At 39.9% G+C, this 24,969-nt stretch overlaps 1 protein-coding gene, 1 non-coding gene and 1 pseudogene across 2 annotated transcripts in view; all 3 read right to left on the bottom strand.

Annotated features, from left to right (window-relative positions):
* The window catches only part of LOC148074763 (class I histocompatibility antigen, F10 alpha chain-like), a gene marked incomplete at its 5' end in the record, with an annotated part of 34,678 nt that extends 24,455 nt beyond the window's left edge, over positions 1 to 10,223 (bottom strand). Inside the window, one exon of the mRNA XM_087796110.1 lies at positions 9,953 to 10,223. Within this exon, the coding sequence (XP_087652236.1) occupies positions 9,953 to 10,223 (271 nt within the window). The remainder of the gene's footprint in view (positions 1 to 9,952) is intronic.
* Positions 10,224 to 14,601: 4,378 nt separating this feature from the next.
* Positions 14,602 to 14,814, bottom strand: LOC148074767 (small nucleolar RNA U3). Its single transcript, XR_015712053.1, has one exon. It is a non-coding gene; the product is annotated as a small nucleolar RNA U3 (small nucleolar RNA).
* A 3,852-nt stretch (positions 14,815 to 18,666) lies between these two features.
* LOC148074768 (small nucleolar RNA U3) lies at positions 18,667 to 18,762 on the bottom strand (annotated as a pseudogene).
* Positions 18,763 to 24,969: the final 6,207 nt, after the last annotated feature.

The raw sequence follows: 24,969 nt of genomic DNA on the forward strand, positions 1-24,969 counted from the left end.
TCCACTGTTTAATACTCCACTGTGATCTACTCCACTGTTTAATACTCCACTGTGATCTACTCCACTGTTTAATACTCCACTGTTTAATACTCCACTGTGATCTACTCCACTGTTTAATACTCCACTGTTGTCTACTCCACTGTTTAATACTCCACTGTGATCTACTCCACTGTTTAATACTCCACTGTGATCTACTCCACTGTTTAATACTCCACTGTTGTCTACTCCACTGTTTCATACTCCACTGTTTAATACTCCACTGTGATCTACTCCACTGTGATCTACTCCACTGTTTAATACTCCACTGTTGTCTACTCCACTGTTTAATACTCCACTGTGATCTACTCCACTGTTTAATATTCCACTGTTGTATACTCCACTGTTTAATACTCCACTGTGATCTACTCCACTGTTTAATACTCCACTGTGGTCTGCTCCACTGTTTCATACTCCACTGTGGTCTACTCCACTGTTTAATACTCCACTGTGATCTACTCCACTGTTTAATACTCCACTGTGGTCTGCTCCACTGTTTCATACTCCACTGTGGTCTACTACACTGTTTAATACTCCACTGTGATCTACTCCACTGTTTAATACTCCACTGTTGTCTACTCCACTGTTTAATACTCCACTGTGATCTACTCCACTGTGATCTACTCCACTGTTTAATACTCCACTGTTTAATACTCCACTGTTGTCTACTCCACTGTTTAATACTCCACTGTGATCTACTCCACTGTTTAATACTCCACTGTGATCTACTCCACTGTTTAATACTCCACTGTGATCTACTCCACTGTTTAATACTCCACTGTTGTCTACTCCACTGTTTAATACTCCACTGTGATCTACTCCACTGTTTAATACTCCACTGTTGTCTACTCCACTGTTGTCTACTCCACTGTGATCTACTCCACTGTTTAATACTCCACTGTTGTCTACTCCACTGTTTAATACTCCACTGTGATCTACTGCACTGTTTAATACTCCACTGTGGTCTGCTCCACTGTTTAATACTCCACTGTGGTCTACTCCACTGTTTAATACTCCACTGTGATCTACTCCACTGTTTAATACTCCACTGTGGTCTACTCCACTGTGGTCTACTCCACTGTGATCTACTCCACTGTGGTCTACTCCACTGTGATCTGCTCCACTGTTTAATACTCCACTGTGATCTACTCCACTGTTTAATACTCCACTGTGATCTACTCCACTGTTTCATACTCCACTGTGATCTACTCCACTGTTTAATACTCCACTGTGATCTACTCCACTGTTTCATACTCCACTGTGATCTACTCCACTGTTTAATACTCCACTGTGATCTACTCCACTGTTTCATACTCCACTGTGGTCTACTCCACTGTGGTCTACTCCACTGTTTAATACTCCACTGTGATCTACTCCACTGTTTAATACTCCACTGTGGTCTACTCCACTGTTTCATACTCCACTGTGGTCTACTCCACTGTTAAATACTCCACTGTGATCTACTCCACTGTTTAATGCTCCACTGTGGTCTACTCCACTGTGGTCTACTCCACTGTTTAATACTCCACTGTGATCTACTCCACTGTTTAATACTCCACTGTGATCTACTCCACTGTTTAATACTCCACTGTGATCTACTCCACTGTTTAATACTCCACTGTGATCTACTCCACTGTTAAATACTCCACTGTGATCTACTCCACTGTTTAATACTCCACTGTGATCTACTCCACTGTTTAATACTCCACTGTTGTCTACTCCACTGTGGTCTACTCCTCTGTTTAATACTCCACTGTGGTCTACTCCACTGTTTAAAACTCCACTGTGGTCTACTCCACTGTTTAATACTCCACTGTGATCTACTCCACGGTTTAATACTCCACTGTGGTCTACTTCACTGTTTAATACTCCACTTTGATCTACTCCACTGTTTAATACTCCACTGTGATCTACTCCACTGTTTAATACTCCACTGTGATCTACTCCACTGTGATCTACTCCACTGTTTAATACTCCACTGTGATCTACTCCACTGTTAAATACTCCACTGTGATCTACTCCACTGTTTAATACTCCACTGTGATCTACTCCACTGTTTAATACTCCACTGTTGTCTACTCCACTGTTTCATACTCCACTGTGGTCTACTCCTCTGTTTAATACTCCACTGTGGTCTACTCCACTGTTTAAAACTCCACTGTGGTCTACTCCACTGTTTAATACTCCACTGTGATCTACTCCACTGTTTAATACTCCACTGTGGTTTACTCCACTGTTAAATACTCCACTGTGGTCTACTCCACTGTTTAATACTCCACTGTGGTCTACTCCACGGTTTAATACTCCACTGTGGTCTACTTCACTGTTAAATACTCCACTGTGATCTACTCCACTGTTTAATACTCCACTGTGATCTACTCCACTGTTTAATACTCCACTGTTGTCTACTCCACTGTGGTCTACTCCTCTGTTTAATACTCCAATGTGGTCTACTCCACTGTTTAAAACTCCACTGTGGTCTACTCCACTGTTTAATACTCCACTGTGATCTACTCCACGGTTTAATACTCCACTGTGGTCTACTTCACTGTTTAATACTCCACTTTGATCTACTCCACTGTTTAATACTCCACTGTGATCTACTCCACTGTTTAATACTCCACTGTGATCTACTCCACTGTGATCTACTCCACTGTTAAATACTCCACTGTGATCTACTCCACTGTTTAATACCCCACTGTGATCTACTCCACTGTTTAATACTCCACTGTTGTCTACTCCACTGTTTCATACTCCACTGTGGTCTACTCCTCTGTTTAATACTCCACTGTGGTCTACTCCACTGTTTAAAACTCCACTGTGGTCTACTCCACTGTTTAATACTCCACTGTGATCTACTCCACTGTTTAATACTCCACTGTGGTTTACTCCACTGTTTAATACTCCACTGTGGTCTACTCCACTGTTTAATACTCCACTGTGGTCTACTCCACGGTTTAATACTCCACTGTGGTCTACTTCACTGTTTAATACTCCACTTTGATCTACTCCACTGTTTAATACTCCACTGTGGTCTGCTCCACTGTTTAATACTCCACTGTGGTCTGCTCCACTGTTTCATACTCCACTGTGGTCTACTCCACTGTTTAATACTCCACTGTGATCTACTCCACTGTTTAATACTCCACTGTTTAATACTCCACTGTGATCTACTCCACTGTGATCTACTCCACTGTTTAATACTCCACTGTGATCTACTCCACTGTTTTATACTCCACTGTGATCTACTCCACTGTTTAATAGTCCACTGTTGTCTACTCCACTGTGGTCTACTCCACTGTTTAATACTCCACTGTGTTCTACTCCACTGTTTCATACTCCACTGTTTAATACTCCACTGTTGTCTACTCCACTGTTTAATACTCCACTGTGATCTACTCCACTGTTTAATACTCCACTGTGATCTACTCCACTGTTTAATACTCCACTGTTTAATACTCCACTGTTGTCTACTCCACTGTTTAATACTCCACTGTGATCTACTCCACTGTTTAATACTCCACTGTGATTTACTCCACTGTTTAATACTCCACTGTTGTCTACTCCACTGTTTCATACTCCACTGTTTAATACTCCACTGTGATCTACTCCACTGTTTAATACTCCACTGTGATCTACTCCACTGTTTAATACTCCACTGTTGTCTACTCCACTGTGGTCTACTCCTCTGTTTAATACTCCAATGTGGTCTACTCCACTGTTTAAAACTCCACTGTGGTCTACTCCACTGTTTAATACTCCACTGTGATCTACTCCACGGTTTAATACTCCACTGTGGTCTACTTCACTGTTTAATACTCCACTTTGATCTACTCCACTGTTTAATACTCCACTGTGATCTACTCCACTGTTTAATACTCCACTGTGATCTACTCCACTGTGATCTACTCCACTGTTAAATACTCCACTGTGATCTACTCCACTGTTTAATACCCCACTGTGATCTACTCCACTGTTTAATACTCCACTGTTGTCTACTCCACTGTTTCATACTCCACTGTGGTCTACTCCTCTGTTTAATACTCCACTGTGGTCTACTCCACTGTTTAAAACTCCACTGTGGTCTACTCCACTGTTTAATACTCCACTGTGATCTACTCCACTGTTTAATACTCCACTGTGGTTTACTCCACTGTTTAATACTCCACTGTGGTCTACTCCACTGTTTAATACTCCACTGTGGTCTACTCCACGGTTTAATACTCCACTGTGGTCTACTTCACTGTTTAATACTCCACTTTGATCTACTCCACTGTTTAATACTCCACTGTGGTCTGCTCCACTGTTTAATACTCCACTGTGGTCTGCTCCACTGTTTCATACTCCACTGTGGTCTACTCCACTGTGGTCTACTCCACTGTTTAATACTCCACTGTGATCTACTCCACTGTTTAATACTCCACTGTTTAATACTCCACTGTGATCTACTCCACTGTGATCTACTCCACTGTTTAATACTCCACTGTGATCTACTCCACTGTTTTATACTCCACTGTGATCTACTCCACTGTTTAATAGTCCACTGTTGTCTACTCCACTGTGGTCTACTCCACTGTTTAATACTCCACTGTGTTCTACTCCACTGTTTCATACTCCACTGTTTAATACTCCACTGTTGTCTACTCCACTGTTTAATACTCCACTGTGATCTACTCCACTGTTTAATACTCCACTGTGATCTACTCCACTGTTTAATACTCCACTGTGATCTACTCCACTGTTTAATACTCCACTGTTGTCTACTCCACTGTTTAATACTCCACTGTGATCTACTCCACTGTTTAATACTCCACTGTGATTTACTCCACTGTTTAATACTCCACTGTTGTCTACTCCACTGTTTCATACTCCACTGTTTAATACTCCACTGTGATCTACTCCACTGTTTAATACTCCACTGTGATCTACTCCACTGTTTAATACTCCACTGTTGTCTACTCCACTGTTTAATACTCCACTGTGATCTACTCCACTGTTTGATACTCCACTGTGGTCTGCTCCACTGTTTCATACTCCACTGTGGTCTACTCCACTGTTTAATACTCCACTGTGATCTACTCCACTGTTTAATACTCCACTGTTGTCTACTCCACTGTTTAATACTCCACTGTGATCTACTCCACTGTTGTCTACTCCACTGTTGTCTACTCCACTGTTTAATACTCCACTGTGATCTACTCCACTGTTTAATACTCCACTGTGGTCTACTCCACTGTTTAATACTCCACTGTGATCTACTCCACTGTTTCATACTCCACTGTGGTCTGCTCCACTGTTTCATACTCCACTGTGGTCTACTCCACTGTTTAATACTCCACTGTGATCTACTCCACTGTGGTCTACTCCACTGTTTAATACTCCACTGTGATCTACTCCACTGTGATCTACTCCACTGTTTAATACTCCACTGTGATCTACTCCACTGTTTTATACTCCACTGTGATCTACTCCACTGTTTAATACTCCAATGTTGTCTACTCCACTGTGGTCTACTCCACTGTTTAATACTCCACTGTGTTCTACTCCACTGTTTCATACTCCACTGTTTAATACTCCACTGTTGTCTACTCCACTGTTTAATACTCCACTGTGATCTACTCCACTGTTTAATACTCCACTGTGATCTACTCCACTGTTTAATACTACACTGTTTAATACTCCACTGTGATCTACTCCACTGTTTAATACTCCACTGTTGTCTACTCCACTGTTTAATACTCCACTGTGATCTACTCCACTGTTTAATACTCCACTGTGATCTACTCCACTGTTTAATACTCCATTTGTTGTCTACTCCACTGTTTCATACTCCACTGTTTAATACTCCACTGTGATCTACTCCACTGTGATCTACTCCACTGTTTAATACTCCACTGTTGTCTACTCCACTGTTTAATACTCCACTGTGATCTACTCCACTGTTTAATATTCCACTGTTGTATACTCCACTGTTTAATACTCCACTGTGATCTACTCCACTGTTTAATACTCCACTGTGGTCTGCTCCACTGTTTCATACTCCACTGTGGTCTACTCCACTGTTTAATACTCCACTGTGATCTACTCCACTGTTTAATACTCCACTGTGGTCTGCTCCACTGTTTCATACTCCACTGTGGTCTACTCCACTGTTTAATACTCCACTGTGATCTACTCCACTGTTTAATACTCCACTGTTGTCTACTCCACTGTTTAATACTCCACTGTGATCTACTCCACTGTGATCTACTCCACTGTTTAATACTCCACTGTTTAATACTCCACTGTTGTCTACTCCACTGTTTAATACTCCACTGTGATCTACTCCACTGTTTAATACTCCACTGTGATCTACTCCACTGTTTAATACTCCACTGTGATCTACTCCACTGTTGTCTACTCCACTGTTGTCTACTCCACTGTTTAATACTCCACTGTGATCTACTCCACTGTTTAATACTCCACTGTTGTCTACTCCACTGTGATCTACTCCACTGATCATCCTCTGAACACTGTCATCAGTGAGCAGAGAAGCAGAATGAGTGCACGAATGCTCCTACCCAGGTGCAAAACAAATAGACTCAGGGACTCATTCATCCCTCGGGCTATTAAATTGTACAATTCTGAGTTCGGGGGCAGGAGTGGAGTGAAAGTATCTGGATGTTCTGTTCCATGTTAGTCTTTGTATCTTTGTCTTTGTTGTTTTTCTTTCCTTGACCTATGTCCTTTGTCTTTGTCTTTAGACTTAGATTGTGTCATCTTGTTCTTCCTCTTTATGTTCTTCTTATTTTATTTTTTATGTATTATTTTTTATTGTTTATGAAAAATTGCTGGCTATTGGTAAAAAAATATTTCCCAAAGGAGACCTCCTGAGGGATCAATAAAGTTTTACCTTACCTTACCTTACCTTACCTTTAATACTCCACTGTGATCTACTGCACTGTTTAATACTCCACTGTTTAATACTCCACTGTGGTCTACTCCACTGTTTAATACTCCACTGTGATCTACTCCACTGTTTAATACTCCACTGTGGTCTACTCCACTGTGGTCTACTCCACTGTGATCTACTCCACTGTGGTCTACTCCACTGTGATCTGCTCCACTGTTTAATACTCCACTGTGATCTACTCCACTGTTTAATACTCCACTGTGATCTACTCCACTGTTTCATACTCCACTGTGATCTACTCCACTGTTTAATACTCCACTGTGATCTACTCCACTGTTTCATACTCCACTGTGATCTACTCCACTGTTTAATACTCCACTGTGATCTACTCCACTGTTTCATACTCCACTGTGGTCTACTCCACTGTGGTCTACTCCACTGTTTAATACTCCACTGTGATCTACTCCACTGTTTAATACTCCACTGTGGTCTACTCCACTGTTTCATACTCCACTGTGGTCTACTCCACTGTTAAATACTCCACTGTGATCTACTCCACTGTTTAATGCTCCACTGTGGTCTACTCCACTGTGGTCTACTCCACTGTGGTCTACTCCACTGTTTAATACTCCACTGTGATCTACTCCACTGTTTAATACTCCACTGTTTAATACTCCACTGTGATCTACTCCACTGTTTAATACTCCACTGTGATCTACTCCACTGTTAAATACTCCACTGTGATCTACTCCACTGTTTAATACTCCACTGTGATCTACTCCACTGTTTAATACTCCACTGTTGTCTACTCCACTGTGGTCTACTCCTCTGTTTAATACTCCACTGTGGTCTACTCCACTGTTAAATACTCCACTGTGGTCTACTCCACTGTTTAATACTCCACTGTGATCTACTCCACTGTTTAATACTCCACTGTGGTTTACTCCACTGTTTAATACTCCACTGTGGTCTACTCCACTGTTTAATACTCCACTGTGGTCTACTCCACGGTTTAATACTCCACTGTGGTCTACTTCACTGTTAAATACTCCACTGTGATCTACTCCACTGTTTAATACTCCACTGTGATCTACTCCACTGTTTAATACTCCACTGTTGTCTACTCCACTGTGGTCTACTCCTCTGTTTAATACTCCAATGTGGTCTACTCCACTGTTTAAAACTCCACTGTGGTCTACTCCACTGTTTAATACTCCACTGTGATCTACTCCACGGTTTAATACTCCACTGTGGTCTACTTCACTGTTTAATACTCCACTTTGATCTACTCCACTGTTTAATACTCCACTGTGATCTACTCCACTGTTTAATACTCCACTGTGATCTACTCCACTGTGATCTACTCCACTGTTAAATACTCCACTGTGATCTACTCCACTGTTTAATACTCCACTGTGATCTACTCCACTGTTTAATACTCCACTGTTGTCTACTCCACTGTTTCATACTCCACTGTGGTCTACTCCTCTGTTTAATACTCCACTGTGGTCTACTCCACTGTTTAAAACTCCACTGTGGTCTACTCCACTGTTTAATACTCCACTGTGATCTACTCCACTGTTTAATACTCCACTGTGGTCTACTCCACGGTTTAATACTCCACTGTGGTCTACTTCACTGTTTAATACTCCACTTTGATCTACTCCACTGTTTAATACTCCACTGTGGTCTGCTCCACTGTTTAATACTCCACTGTGGTCTACTCCACTGTTTAATACTCCATTGTGATCTACTCCACTGTTTAATACTCCACTGTGGTTTACTCCACTGTGATCTACTCCACTGTTTAATACTCCACTGTGATCTACTCCACTGTTTAATACTCCACTGTGGTCTACTCCACTGTTTAATACTCCACTGTTTAATACTCCACTGTGATCTACTCCACTGTTTAATACTCCACTGTGATCTACTCCACTGTTTAATACTCCACTGTGGTCTACTCCACTGTTTAATACTCCACTGTTTAATACTCCACTGTGATCTACTCCACTGTTTAATACTCCACTGTGATCTACTTCACTGTGATCTACTCCACTGTGATCTACTCCACTGTTTAATACTCCACTGTGATCTACTCCACTGTTTAATACTCCACTGTGGTCTACTCCACTGTTTAATACTCCACTGTTTAATACTCCACTGTGATCTACTCCACTGTTTAATACTCCACTGTGATCTACTTCACTGTGATCTACTCCACTGTGATCTACTCCACTGTTTAATACTCCACTGTGATCTACTCCACTGTTTAATACTCCACTGTGGTCTACTCCACTGTTTAATACTCCACTGTCTAATACTCCACTGTTTAATACTCCACTGTGGTCTACTCCACTGTTTCATACTCCACTGTGATCTACTCCACTGTTTAATACTCCACTGTGATCTACTCCACTGTTTAATACTCCACTGTGATCTACTCCACTGTTTAATACTCCACTGTGGTCTACTCCACTGTTTAATACTCCACTGTGATCTACTCCACTGTTTAATACTCCACTGTGATCTACTCCACTGTTTAATACTCCACTGTGATCTACTCCACTGTTTAATACTCCACTGTGATCTACTCCACTGTTTAATACTCCACTGTGATCTACTCCACTGTTTAATACTCCACTGTGGTCTATTCCACTGTTTAATACTCCACTGTGGTCTACTCCACTGTTTAATACTCCACTGTGATCTACTCCACTGTGGTCTACTCCACTATTTAATACTCCATTGCGATCTACTCCACTGTTTAATACTCCACTGTGATCTACTCCACTGTGGTCTACTCCACTGTTTAATACTCCACTGTGGTCTACTCCACTGTTTAATACTCCACTGTGATCAACTCCACTGTTTAATACTCCACTGTTATCTTCTCTGAACTTGTATGATCTACTCCAGTTTCCTCCTCTGATCTACTCTGTATACAAGATTGATGGTTCAGGATGTAAAAAGGTTGAACATGATTCAGTTTAAGGTCAAACATTGATTTTAAAGACAACAAACCTCCAGTTTGGTTGAATCTCTGTTTTGCTATTTCAATGTTGTTCTTGTGGACCTGCTGTTGGTTATTTAAGATATTTGTGTCTCTCTCCCAGTACTGAGGATCATCTGCTGTGACCTGGATCATCCAGTCTTGTTTGGGTACTTTTCTCCTGGTGTTGCTGTCGTAGTGTTCCACTTCAACTCCGTCCACATAAGTGACATAAACAAACTCTGGGAAGTTTTTAACTCCAGCAGACGCAGTTTGGAAAAACTGCATTGTGTGAATCACTGTGAGACACAAAAACAAAGTTTAGATCTTCTCTGGTTCTGATGACACAACGTTGTGATGCAGCAGAACAATCACATCTTCTACAAAGACAAAGAGGTGAAGAACAGAGGGACAGTCAGCAGTGACACAAAGTTCACGTCCACACACGGACACCAGCAGAACATCCTTCACACTTCACTCTCCAAGAACCCTGGCTAACTGGGACACAACTATAGAAGAAGAAGAAGAAGAAGAAAAAACTATTAATATTAAAAACGAGCTGAAATGTAATAAATATTTATAATAAAACAAATAAGGAATAAAGAGAATTAAAAGAATAAATGGATGAATTAAGAAGAAACAGGAGCAACAATGTTGAAAAAGATCAAACAACTAAATTGAAATTGTTTTTAAAAAACACAGATAATGTTGCTTATTTTTATTATTTCTCTCTAATAACACATTTTCTATATTTTAATGAAAATTAAAACCAAGTTCATGGAACAAATCGAAGAATGATTGATAGAATAAAGATCATTGAAGGACATTAAGGTTAATGATGAACTTAAATAACATGAGTTTATATCAGTTTATAAATAACATGTTTCTGAAGATTACTGTTCAACATGATTGTAAATGTTTCATTTAGATATTTTAAGTCCAAACACAAGTTCAGAGCAGCTGCTTCACTGAGTTGCTCCAATAAACTGTGAGATGTGATAATATGTTGAAGTGAGCTGAGCTACAAGGTTGTCTGAACATGCGCACTTAAGAAATGCGACACTTTCTTTGTTTTTATTTCCTCATTTTAGTTCATGATAGACTTGTTTACTAAAGTCAAATCAATGAAAATTGTAAAAGCTCTTCTTGTGAGTCAATGAATCTCCTGATGGCAGCATCGTTTAAAAACAAGTGATCAGCTCATGAAGCAAAACTCTGGAGTCACTTTCTGTTCAGCGTCAAACAAGTTCCTCCGTCAATCAACAGAAGTGACTCAACAGCGCCACCAGGTGAGCACCTGACATTGAGCTTGGATCTACTTTTCTGTGTACGACTTCTTCACGGTTCTGAGATGAAAAGTGAATCAGTGAAACACTTTGACTCCTCTGAGAGTGAAAAGGTCATGAAGGTTGTAGTGAAGAGTATTTGGAGAAATAAAAGGTGACGCAGGTGTGAACACATGAAAGTGGAGGAAGGAGACTCACTCGCAGTTGAGCTGTGGATCCACACAACAAGCACAAACAACACCTTCTTCATCTTCAGCTCTTTTCTGGAGACTAGGATCCAACAAGTCTTCAGGTCGACGAACGAAGTACAAGTGAAAGTAAACAACAGACGCAGGAAGAAATATCTGAGCCAATGAGGATTCAGTGTGACGTCACGTCCAGATGGAAAGTCAAAGTAAACCAAACATGTTATTACGACTATTTTCTGTGACAAAAACTCCACTTTAAACTTTATTATTATTTCTTAGAGTCGTTCTTCTGAACCTTAAAGTCACGCAGAATGTGAACTATGGAATACCAGGAGTGTCAAATTAAAGTGAAGAGAAATACAAGTGGGTTGAATTACTTTTTATTTTGACATACGATGATTTATATGTATAAACTTTCTTTCCTTCCTTTCTATTCTCTTTTATTCAGAAAAAAAGTTTTTCTAAAATATTACTATGAAAGTAAAAAATAAACGAGTTTTTTGTGGAGACGAGAAAAGCTTCTAGTTCCCTCTAGTGGTTCAAACATGACATTGAGCTCAAACAGTAAATACATTTGAATGATTTTCAGTCATTTTCATCAATTCAAGAACCATTTTTATCATTATTTTACGGACAGACTTTCTGTAGTTAAAAAAACACTTGAACTATCTTCAGTTCCCTCCTGGTCAGTGAGCTCTTGGTGCTCTACGATCTCTCCAACATTGTATGGTCTCACAGGAAGTAAAACTGCCTGTTCTTGGTACTATTTACCCACAAACCTTAGCATGAACTGGCCCTCAAAAGTAAACCTGTCAGAGAAAGTAAAGGTCTCAGGCAACAGCAGGTTGAAAGTGGGGATATAAGCAGTGGAGAAAATAAAAAAATTAACTTTCAGGTTGAATTATAGAATTAAAATATATCATTTTTACTTAAAGTATACAATATTTGATTGTTTTTTAAGTTGATGAATCTCCGACAGAAATAAAGTTGTCTAATAAGCTACATTATTTAACTTCATCAAAATGTCTTTAAATCCATTTTAATTAACATTTTCAATCAGGTTTTGTTTTTACACACAAATAAATGTGATCAGTATCCGTTCATGGTGATTGTCCTTATCTGCCACAATGATTCTTCCCTGACTGAATATCTTTTGAGCGTGTTGTGTTGAGTCTGTAATGCTGCCAACAAAGTTATGAATCTACAAGTTTCCTGACACACTTCGACTAGAAATTGTTCTTGATGATAGTTTATTGAAAATAATTCTTCTCACTTTTGTTTCTTTGTCAAGATGAAACATTAAACATTTCCACATGGTTGGTTTAAACACTCAATGTGAACATTTTGGTGCATGTGTTGAACTTTCATTTGGATTAATATGTAAGTTCACAGTATTGAGGGGAGGAATATGATCAGAGTGTTGGTTTTCCATTTTAAAAGTGTAAATATTGTCTCATTCTGCACTTTGTCCAGGACGAGAACACAGTCTTCTCTTTCAGTCAGACAAGCCTACTCTTGGGATGAAGGTTTTTGATCATCCATTGTGCCGACCAAGGCTTTTCTATGGTTTTCCACCAGTGTTTCCTCTTTCCTCTTGAGAACAGTGAGGCTCGAGGGTTTGAGGTTGATTTTAGTGGCACCAGAAGCTCCAACAAATCACTGGTTCCTCAACTGGTTGGCTCTACAACAAACTGAAGAAATGCTGACTCTGCTCTCTGTTCTAATGTTGACCACAGTGTTGGACAAATCTGTGATCAACACCTTAGAGAGCATGAGCTCCATCATCACATAACTTATGCTATTTATCCCAAAGCTTTCATGTATATATTACCCATTGAATTAAAATGCCATAGGATAGTGATGTTACCGACTGTGTCGAGGCTTCGAAGCGTGTGTCGAGTAATCCAGGAATTTTTTCATGAAGCGTGTATCGAGGCGTGTGTTGGTTACGTAGGTGATGACGTTCGAGGCCTCGCGAACCGAACCGTCACGTGACCGGTTCGGTAATCGCTCGTGAACTTCCCGCGAAACTCAGAATAAAAGTGGCCTCAAAACGCAATGGAGCTTCCCCCACATCTCTTGGATTGGCGGATTGTTGACTATAGCAAACTTTGGTTTACTAGTAGTATCATGGAACCAGCGAGAAAAAGGCGTTTTTCCCCGTGTGGCAGCATTTTGAGCAGATCTCTCATATTAAGGTATAATAATGTTGGAATATAGGCTGTGAATCACAGCCTGTGATTAATATATTCTCACAGACACATACACACACCCATTATTATATATACTATATATATATACAGACCCATTATTATATTTTATATATACACATATAAAGTATATATATGTATATATATAAGATAATAATTGGTGTATATATATATATATTGGACACGCCTTGTACTTATATCCATCTTTTTTTTTCATTTTGAAAAGGTGAAGTGTCTGTTGTGTTCCAAGGAAATTGGATACAACAACAACACTTCATCAATGCTGAGGCATTATAGAGCCCTGCATGAGAGCTTGGAGACCAACGAGACAATTGAACCAACGTCAGGCAAGCTAGATGGCTTCTTTCAAATTCATTTATTTACTATACTACTGTTTGTTATTTATTTTATGTGGTCACTTACATGCAGCTTTTCTGTTTTAGGAAGCAAACTCTGGCATCGTTTAGATGCCACAGTACAGCAGACCAGGCCGAGGAATGAAACGGTTGATGCTACGGTGGCGGTGAAGACCTACCTCAACGAACACAATATTCCTAGAAACGAGGACCCCCTACAGTACTGGGCGAAATGTAAAAATATACACCCATCTCTCTTTCAGCTGGCCATGAAAATACTGTGTACCCCGGCTTCATCCGTCCCCTGCGAAAGGATTTTTTCCAAAGCCGGGGAAATAATCAGTAAAAAAAGAAACCGGCTAAAGCCCAGTACTGTGGGAAAATTGCTTTTTTTAAATAAAAATGAATAATTATTCAAATAAAACAAGGTTGTCAAGCACATTTTTTAATATCAGAATCATTTGCGCACAAATATGCAATGCTCCCAATTGTCCACATGATGGCATGGTCGTGCAAATGAAGCCTCACGAGGCTTTGCTCCAAAGATGAACTACTCGGCTGGGAGGCTTCGGTGCTTCATGAGGCTTCATCTCGCCATCACTACCATAGGATGTTTATATTAAACTTTGACAGAACCAACAACCACTCTGATCATATTCCTCTCAATACTGCACAAGGAAGTAAAGAAGGATCATCAATGACAGAGAACATATGAAGTGAATCATTATTCTCTGTCTGCTTCACACTCAGGAAGGAATATCACAACTCTTCATCATGGTTAGTGACACCAAACACTTTACAAACACATTTCTTAAGTTAAGAACTATAGAAATGATCCCTGAAAGTATAGTCTTAACTTAACTCTGCACCAACATCACACTCCATCCTTGTTGTGTGTTATGTTGCGTGTTGATCTTTACCTCCCTCTGACCTCGGTAAGCACTGATCACAAATCAGATCCTGTAAAGAATCAACATTTGTGTTACTATTATTATAGATAAATAGTTTAAGGAAAGAATATACAACGTCGGATGAAATCATTTGAACATTCATCCATTTTTTTCAGATGCAGGCAGAACCTCTGACTACTTGGTTTCACATTCTTACATCAAAAATCAAGTCATTTATATCAACAACTGTTGCATCTCACATCAATGTTGACAGGCTCGATGGTGTTGATATGGACGTTGGGTGCGGACGACGAGCGGTCCCGCTGCCCAAACTGGTTACGGTGGTCTTCCTCATTGGGCCGGAAACTAGGTGGGATGGGTATGGACTTGGACGGGGACACAGTGGCGTGGCATATGGATCTGGAAAGGTTTGAAGCCATCAATAAGAGAGAGCACAGAGACGAACACGCAGAAAGGGAGAGAGCGGGGATTACCCTGTGGAGTCTGATGGGGGGAGTGAAGGACAGACTTCGGACACGGGGGTCGTCCCTTCTGAAGAAACTTCCTCCTGAGTGAAGGGGTGGTGCTCGAAGAACTTGGAAACTAGCAATAAGCTTGAACCACAAAAGAAAATGTTATTAAAATCAAGTTTAAATGAAGGTTTTTTACTGAATGTTATCCTGCTTATATATTAATCTATAACTGCACACATGTTTATAGATGCATCAGGTTAAAAACAATACTTTCTTTATATTAAATTGTTAATTATTTAGACGAGCTTAAACTGACCATGACCTCAGTGAAGAGTCAACACTTTAAATCACAGCTTAATTTAAGATTTTGTACAACTTCTCAAGTGACACAACTTACTGTAACTGGTCGTAGTTGACACACATAAGAGGAACCTCGGTGCTGCAGCGCTGGTGGAACTTGTACCCCCATGTCTGGCAGCGGAACCCCTGGAAAAGCAGCTTCCTGCAGAAGTCGCAGAAGGCCAGAGTGAAGAAAGTCTTCCTCACCTAAAACTGATCAACTTTAATGCCAAAACAATTTAGAGTCATGAAGATGGAGGAGAACTTAGGTCTGTATCTGATGTGCTGATAAAGTACAATTTATAGTAATAATACCTTTCATTATTAGTCATTATTATTAATGATTTGAACTGATAAACATGTACAGACTCCAGTCAAGCTGGTTTTTTACTAACTAACAAAATTCATATCATATGAAATATAAGGAATAAGTTACTAACACACATTGGACAGCAGGTGGCAGTGTCATTTCAGAGATTGCTTGCACGACATTATATTGTTTAGGTTTTATATGATACAACTTTTAAAATACATAATGGAATATAACAAAAAAAAAGTGTTCCTTTAGATATATGGAGGGAGGATTGTGTTCTCCTCCGAACTTGTCCAGGAGAGCTTCCAAGTGTTCTTGTGTCAGCTTGATCATGTGTTTGATATTCCAGATCTGAGGAGAAACACAAAGGTTTGTTCAAATTCTGATCCAACAGAGTTCAGAGAATCGTCTCACCACCCTCTAATAAACATGATGGAGATTAGGATCTGCTTTTCTCTTCAAGAAAAGAAAAAAGAAAACATCTAGAAGTATTAAACCCGTCACGAGCTGCTGCCGAGAGATGCTAGCTTTGTAACGTCTTAAACATGTAGCTCTTAAAGAAGAATTTCCATCAGTAAACATTCAACTTTCTTTTAAAAAGGTAAAACCAAAGTCCACCTAACATGTATAGATCAGATAGCACTGAGAACATGGACGTCACCTTCCTACTCATTTAAATCCATGTTGTTTCATTGTATTATCAAGTCCATAAATATCTTTTTAGGATTGTCAAAAATAGTCACACAAAATAATCCTTTAGTATCGGTGGATCCAGATGGTAATGAGCAACAAACTCCAACAACAACAAAACCTCATAGGCAAAGATTAGAAGAAAAAGTTCAAGTTAACACTTAAATTCTTTAAAAAAGTTTAAAATCAATCATTGTGGACAACTTGTGTTATAGTAGCTCTATTTTACAAAGTATTTCAGCACCAACTGTATTTAAATTGATGTCATGTCATTTCCCAACTTTTAATGAACGACTTTAGAATGACCTTCAGTGGAGAAACAACACAAACTTTCACCAAGGAAGGTCACATTACTTCTTCCCAAGTATTTTATTTAAACCGAAGAACTTTGATGTTTCTTGGGCTGGAGTCGAACCCACAACTGGATCACAACCACCAGAACAATTGTACTGAAAGCAAGAGTGTTCTGAACTTGACAATCCTTGAGCAGTTCTATCTAGATTACATTTGAAATGGTGTCTCAAAGCATTTGTTTCGTTTCTCGACAATCGATTAAATGATTTGTTCCAAAAATTGATTTTTTTTTTGAGTGCAGGAGCAGAAAATTCAAATGCCAAACAATTCATATACAAGGGCCTTAAAAGATCTCCATGATCCAGAACATCACTAGAACTAAATGATCAAAGTTGAATGCAAACTTTTTTATTTATTCAGATTAAGACCCTGTAAATATTTACAATTGGTTTAATCTTCAATCAACATGTTCATTTAAATTACAAGGTAAAGCTCTGTCTAAATACAGCAGTGATACAGGAGGGATTGATTTTGTCTTGACCTTTATCTTTCATTGTTTTATGTGGTTTTTTTGTTTCTATATGTACACTCTGTTGTTGTTGTTTCTTTGGTATTGCAATAGATTATTTTTCTGAATTTACTGTCTCTTGAAAAACAAAGAAAAAAAAGAGCATATACGTAACATTGCTGTGTCTGCATATTTACATAGTTGCCTTTACATCAGACCAACATTGCCTGGAATGCCTGTATTGCATACTTGTGCTCGATACAAATATTTTAAATTTAAAAAGTAATATCACGCTCCTCAAGAATTTATCAGCAGGATTCTACATACATAGAACACATTTAATACTTGATGGTCAGACAAAACTGAGTTCTGAGGAGAGACATTTGTTGTTTTAACTTCAGGTCTGTTTGCTAGAACAAGATCTAAGGTGTGGTTGAAACAGTGAGTCAGGGCCAAGAGATCCATAAAATCCTCCTATAGAGAGTGTCACATGTCTTTGTAGAACCATGGAAACAAAAATAACCTGTTGATTTTGAAACCGTGTGAAACGTACAAAGTATGTTTGTCTCATATATGGGCAATAAAATCAACCGCTATCAGTGAAAAAATGATAATGCAGAGAATAATGATTCACTTCATATGTTCACTGTCATTGATGATCAGCGCTATATAAATACAAATGACTTACTTCTTTACTTCCTTTAGGAGTATTGAGAGGAGGAATACGATCAGAGTGGTTGTTTGTTCTGCTAAATGGTAAAAGCAATTTAGTTCAGGTGAAATACTAATTTTCTACTCAGCCTCATGTTGTTCAACAGTTGTGATTCATTTTAGAATAATGGGTTCCTTTTCAGAGTTATAGTAAAAAAAATGTTTGTTCATTTTAAAGAAGCAAATGACGCTCAATGGTCTTTGTCCACATCTTGTTCCAAAATGACAAACTTAAAATATCCAAATACTAGTGATGGTCTGGTGAAGCTTCATGAAACAGTGTCTTTTCATTTTTCCAGAACAATTGTTGTCGTCAAGGCTTCAGTACAAGAGAGATGTTACAGACGAGCACCACAGAGGTTTGGATATTTTTTAATATCAATTTCAACAAAGACAAAAAGACCTACAAACTATAGTCTTTACATTAATATGAAAATACATTTTTATTTTTGTTAAAAGTTATAAAGAATTACATTAAAAAATAAAATATCACAACTCTTCATCATGGTTAGTGACACCAAACACTTTACAAACACATTTCTTAAGTTAAGAACTATAGAAATGATCCCTGAAAGTATAGTCTTAACTTAACTCTGCACCAACATCAAACTCCATCCTCACACCAAACCATTACAGTGACGGATGCATAGTTTTTGAATTTTAAAATGTTACTGTCATTCATTTGATTGCAAAGAGATGAGACTAGAAAACATAATTGTAGTTTCATAGTTTATACACAACATGTATTCAAAATCACTACGTTCAATTCCATAATTCATCTAAACTGTGATTATTGATCACCATGACATTAAAACAACTATATCAGGTTAATTTATTATGCATTACAAACAATTGTAAACATTAAACAATATAGTTTAATACAAGGGAAAATACATTTGAACAAGAGTTGTGTTTGATGTTAAAATGAAAACGTTTTTTCAATTATTAACATTCTGACTTAGGTGAGCGACTCACAGCTAGGGGGCGATCTAGGTGGATTGTTGTGCTGTCCTCTTCCACGCTGCAAACAGAAAGCAGTTGAGTGCAGTGAGGGCGTGACACACAAGTCTCATAGAGGCACACCTGACTGGTGCAGGTGCTCGGGGGGCGGAGTCAAACATCCACACTGGGCGTCTCACCACACCTGTCCAAATGTGTCGTCAGTGTTGCACATTTGAGCTCTGGCGGGATCTAAGATGGCGGCACAGGTGTGGCGTGAGATCGGCGTCTCATGGTTGTGTAACCTGATGAAGTTTGACTTGAGAGAAGCAGGTCAGAGAGCAAACCTCCACAAACACATTCAGCCGACTCAGCAGGAAACTTTGAATCAAGTTTCTACATGTGAATTGTCGGCACAAGCTCTTCTGGATTTTTCTTCTACACAAAAGTGGACACAACTTATGTGCACCTGTTCAGCACAAGACGAGTTGATCAAAGCAATACAGTCATATTTAGGACATGAGTTGATCAGGAAACAGAAGGAGAGGTCAGAGATGTTGACCTTTCATAACAGCTGCACAAATGGATTCTTTCTGAGCCTCCACTGACCCTCAATGACAAGTGACTTTACTGAACATTTGGAGTCCAAACACATGTGGACGTTTTCTGTCCATTTATTTGAAGATCAAAACACACAAGAAATGAAGCAGCAGTTCAACTATGTTTGACAAGATTCTTCACCTCTGACATCACAACTGACGCTTCATTAACTAGTGTCTACACACCAGGAAGAAAACACACAAACTATTACATGAACACAAAACTGTCTGTGTACTGTGTGTGTGTGTGTGTGTGTGTGTGTGTGTGTGTGTGTGTGTGTGTGTGTGTGTGTGCGTGTACTTGTGTGTGTGTGTGTGTGTGTGTGTGTCTACACATTCATAAATTTGTCAATGTGTGTCTGATTTTTTTTCCATTTTGGTTTTTGCATGTTTGTACTTCTGTTTGTTATTTGATGTGTAAATACATACAATACAATACAATATTGTTATCTTTTTATTTGTGTGTGCGCCTATTTTCAGGTTTGTTCAACTGTTTCTGTGAGTGTGTTTGGGCATGTGTGCCTGATTTTGTGTGTCAGTACCTGTTTTTAGACTCTGTTTGTCTGTATATATTTTCCGTGTGTGTATCATTTTGTCTACAGAGACATCTGTGTGTGTGCGTTAGTTATTGTGTGTTACTGCTTTTGTTGCGCCAGAGAAGCATGTGTTTAAGTATTTATGTGTGTAAATTTCTGTGTAGTAGTAAAGCACATGTGTGTGTGTTTGTCATTGTGTGTGATTGCTTTTTTGTGTGTGTGCGTGTTTGTGCATTTTGTGCTTTGGTAAAGCATGCGTGTGTGTGTTTGCAGTTGTTTGTGAGTGCATTTTTGTGTGTCAGAGATGCATGTGTGTGCATCCTTGTGTGATGGTGAAGCATGTGTGTGTTTGTGTGTGATTGTGAGTGAGTGCATTACTGTGTTTTAGAGAAGCATGTTTGTGAGTGTTTGTGTGTGTGCATTTATTTGTGTTAAAGTGAAGCATGTGTGTGAGTGTTTGTGTGTGTGAGTGTATTTGTGTGGTACAGAATCGTGTGTGTGCATTTATCTGTGTGTGTGTGTAGTTTTCATAACGGCTCAGATCACATGACATCCTGATGTGAGTTTCAAACACATTTCCAGTGAAGGAACAAAGATCAGCAGCTCTGACGTCTGCAGAGTCTCAGAAGAAAAAGACGTTTCTTGGTCGATTCCTCCTGAAACACGGAGACAGAAAAATGTATCAACTTGTAAAATCATGCGTGAAGTGAGTCTTGAAGAAAAGTGACAATTATCATCCACTGACTTTAGTCTCTGTCCACGGGCGGATCCTTCAGATGGTCCAGCTCCGAGCTGGGGGCCGCTGTAAGATCACAAACCCTGTTAGCTTGTGTGCTTCTCACCAGCAGATGAAACTAGTGTCAACACTGATGCTAGCATGCTAGCACTCTGTCACATGGTCAACATCTGAGCTGAGACAAGATCATGTACTTACAAGACGAGTCAGAGTCGCCTGAAATGGAAAGAAAGAGGACAAATTACACCTGAAGAAGATGAACATAGAAGAGTTCCTCTGACCTCTTCTCATCTCTGCTGACCTTCTTTGACCTTCTATTCTTTCTCTCCAGTATCTGGAGATGATCTGGATCAAATCACAAACTCTCACCTTTCTTCTTCTTCTTGTAGATGAAGTATCCAACCACTGTGAGCACCAGAGCGGAGGCAGCGACGGCGGCCATGATGATGTACAAGGTCAGGAAAGTCCTGGCTGTGGATGGAGAGCAAAGTAAGTGGAGACATGATCAGGTGACCAGTGTTAGAGACGTGGTGGGGCCTCATTCAGCAGATCCATGCTGACCACACCTGGACTCTCATCTGGATGAAAGAAACCTCTGGAGACACCAAGAAGGTTCTGAAGACTCTTACCGTTGGTCAGGATGTTTGACGGATCCAGTTTGGTGACCACGTCTTCCGGAATGCCGTCCAGTTGAAACACACACTCGTACCTGGACCAGTCGTCAGACGGGAGTTTCAGGTCCACCATGTTCTGGAAGGTTCCGTCAGGGTTGGGGAGGATCTCTCCGTGTTCCACGTCCTCGTGCAGCTCCTCTCCGTCTTTGGTCCAGAACAACATGGCTCTGTCGGGGTAGAAGCCTGTAGCGTGGCAGGTGACCGGAGAGCTGGCTGTCTTCTGGAGGAGAGACACTCGTGGACGCTCTGAAGGGAGAGACACCACACTTCAGAGAGAAAGTCAAAGGATGGACAGAGAATGAAGGAGAGGAGGAGGAGGGAGGACAGGGGTGGAGGTGAGGAAAAGAAGATAAGAGGAGAGAGAGAGAGAGAGGACATGAGGAGAGAGAGGAGGGAGAGAAGGAGGAAGGAGAGCAGAAGGAGAAGAAGGTCATGGAACTACCTGTTCTCATCAAGGTTTTGCTCCCAAACTTCACAAACTTCTTCAGATCATTTGGACATTCCTGGGTGTAAAAGAACTGTATATATTTATTCCAGCCTTCATTCTGGTCCCACTTGTGTTTGGTGATGACGGCCTGAGGACTCGGAGCGAACCAGGTCAGAGTCTGAAGGTCAAACACGATGAAGTCTTCTCCATCATAGCCGTACTGTAGGTAACCTTTGACCTCTCCAGTCTCATCGTCCCACTCACAACCGCTCATCCTCTGAACGATGTGAACACCTGAGAGAGAAACCAGAGTGAGACCTGATCTACTCCACTGTTTAATACTCCACTGTGATCTACTCCACTGTTGTCTACTCCACTGTGATCTACTCCACTGTTTAATACTCCCCTGTGATCTACTCCACTGTTTAATACTCCACTGTGGTCTACTCCTCTGTTTAATACTCCACTGTGATCTACTCCACTGTTTAATACTCCACTGTGATCTACTCCACTGTTTAATACTCCACTGTGATCTACTCCACTGTTTAATACTCCACTGTGATCTACTCCTCTGTTTAATACTCCACTGTGGTCTACTCCACTGTTTAATACTCCACTGTGATCTACTCCACTGTTTAATACTCCACTGTGGTCTACTCCACTGTTTAATACTCCACTGTGGTCTACTCCACTGTTTAATACTCCACTGTGATCTACTCCACTGTGATCTACTCCACTGTTTAATACTCCACTGTGGTCTACTCCACTGTTTAATACTCCACTGTGATCTACTCCACTGTTTAATACTCCACTGTGGTCTACTCCACTGTTTAATACTCCACTGTGGTCTACTCCACTGTTTAATACTCCACTGTGATCTACTCCACTGTTTAATACTCCACTGTGATCTACTCCACTGTTTAATACTCCACTGTGGTCTACTCCACTGTTTAATACTCCACTGTGATCTACTCCACTGTTTAATACTCCACTGTGGTCTACTTCACTGTTTAATACTCCACTGTGGTCTACTCCACTGTTTAATACTCCACTGTGATCTACTCCACTGTTAAATACTCCACTGTGATCTACTCCACTGTTTAATACTCCACTGTGGTCTACTCCACTGTTTAATACTCCACTGTGATCTACTCCACTGTTTAATACTCCACTGTGGTCTACTTCACTGTTTAATACTCCACTGTGGTCTACTTCACTGTTTAATACTCCACTGTGGTCTACTTCACTGTTTAATACTCCACTGTGGTCTACTTCACTGTTTAATACTCCACTGTGGTCTACTCCACTGTTTAATACTCCACTGTGGTCTACTTCACTGTTTAATACTCCACTGTGGTCTACTTCACTGTTTAATACTCCACTGTGGTCTACTCCACTGTTTAATACTCCACTGTGGTCTACTTCACTGTTTAATACTCCACTGTGGTCTACTCCACTGTTTAATACTCCACTGTGGTCTACTCCACTGTTAATACTCCACTGTGATCTACTCCACTGTGGTCTACTTCACTGTTTAATACTCCACTGTGGTCTACTCCACTGTTTAATACTCCACTGTGGTCTACTCCACTGTTTAATACTCCACTGTGGTCTACTCCACTGTTTAATACTCCACTGTGGTCTACTCCACTGTTAAATACTCCACTGTGATCTACTCCACTGTTTAATACTCCACTGTGATCTACTCCACTGTTAAATACTCCACTGTGATCTACTCCACTGTTTAATACTCCACTGTGGTCTACTCCACTGTTTAATACTCCACTATGGTCTACTCCACTGTTTTATACTCCAATGTGGTCTACTCCATTTTTTTTAACTCCACGTTGGTCATCTCCACTGTTTAATCTTCCAATGTGGTCTACTCCACTGTTTAATACTCTAATGTGGTCTACTCCACTGTTTAATACTCCACTGTGATCTACTCCACTGTTTAATACTCCACTGTGATCTACTTCACTGTTTAATACGCCACTGTGGTCTACTCCACTGTTTAATACTCCACTGTGGTCTACTCCACTGTTTAATACTCCACTGTGGTCTACTCCACTGTGATCTACTCCACTGTGATCTACTCCACTGTTTAATACTCCACTGTGATCTTCTCTCCTTCTCTGAACTTGTATGATCTACTCCAGTTTCCTCCTCTGATCTACTCTGTATACAAGATTGATGGTTCAGGATGTAAAAAGGTTGAACATGATTCAGTTTAAGGTCAAACATTGATTTTAAAGACAACAAACCTCCAGTTTGGTTGAATCTTTGTTTTGCTATTTCAATGTTGTTCTTGTGGACCTGCTGTTGGTTATTTGAGATATTTGTGTTTCTCTCCCAGTACTGAGGATCATCTGCTGTGACCTGGATCATCCAGTCTTGTTTGGGTACTTTTCTCCTGGTGTTGCTGTCGTAGTGTTCCACTTCAACTCCGTCCACATAAGTGACAGAAACCAACTCTGGGAAGTTTTTAACTCCAGCAGACGCAGTGTCGAAAAACTGCATTGTGTGAATCACTGTGAGACACAAAAACAAAGTTTAGATCTTCTCTGGTTCTGATGACACAACGTTGTGATGCAGCAGAACAATCACATCTTCTACAAAGACAAAGAGGTGAAGAACAGAGGGACAGTCAGCAGTGACACAAAGTTCACGTCCACACACGGACACCAGCAGAACATCCTTCACACTTCACTCTCCAAGAACCCTGGCTAACTGGGACACAACTATAGAAGAAGAAGAAGAAGAAAAAACTATTAATATTAATAACAATCTGAAATGTAATAAATATGTATAATAAAACAAATAAGGAATAAAGAGAATTAAAAGAATAAATGGATGAATTAAGAAGAAACAGGAGCAACA

This window comes from Callionymus lyra, chromosome 7 (genome assembly GCF_982586985.1).
Source record: "Callionymus lyra chromosome 7, fCalLyr1.hap1.1, whole genome shotgun sequence".
Taxonomy (NCBI): Eukaryota; Metazoa; Chordata; class Actinopteri; order Syngnathiformes; family Callionymidae; genus Callionymus; species Callionymus lyra.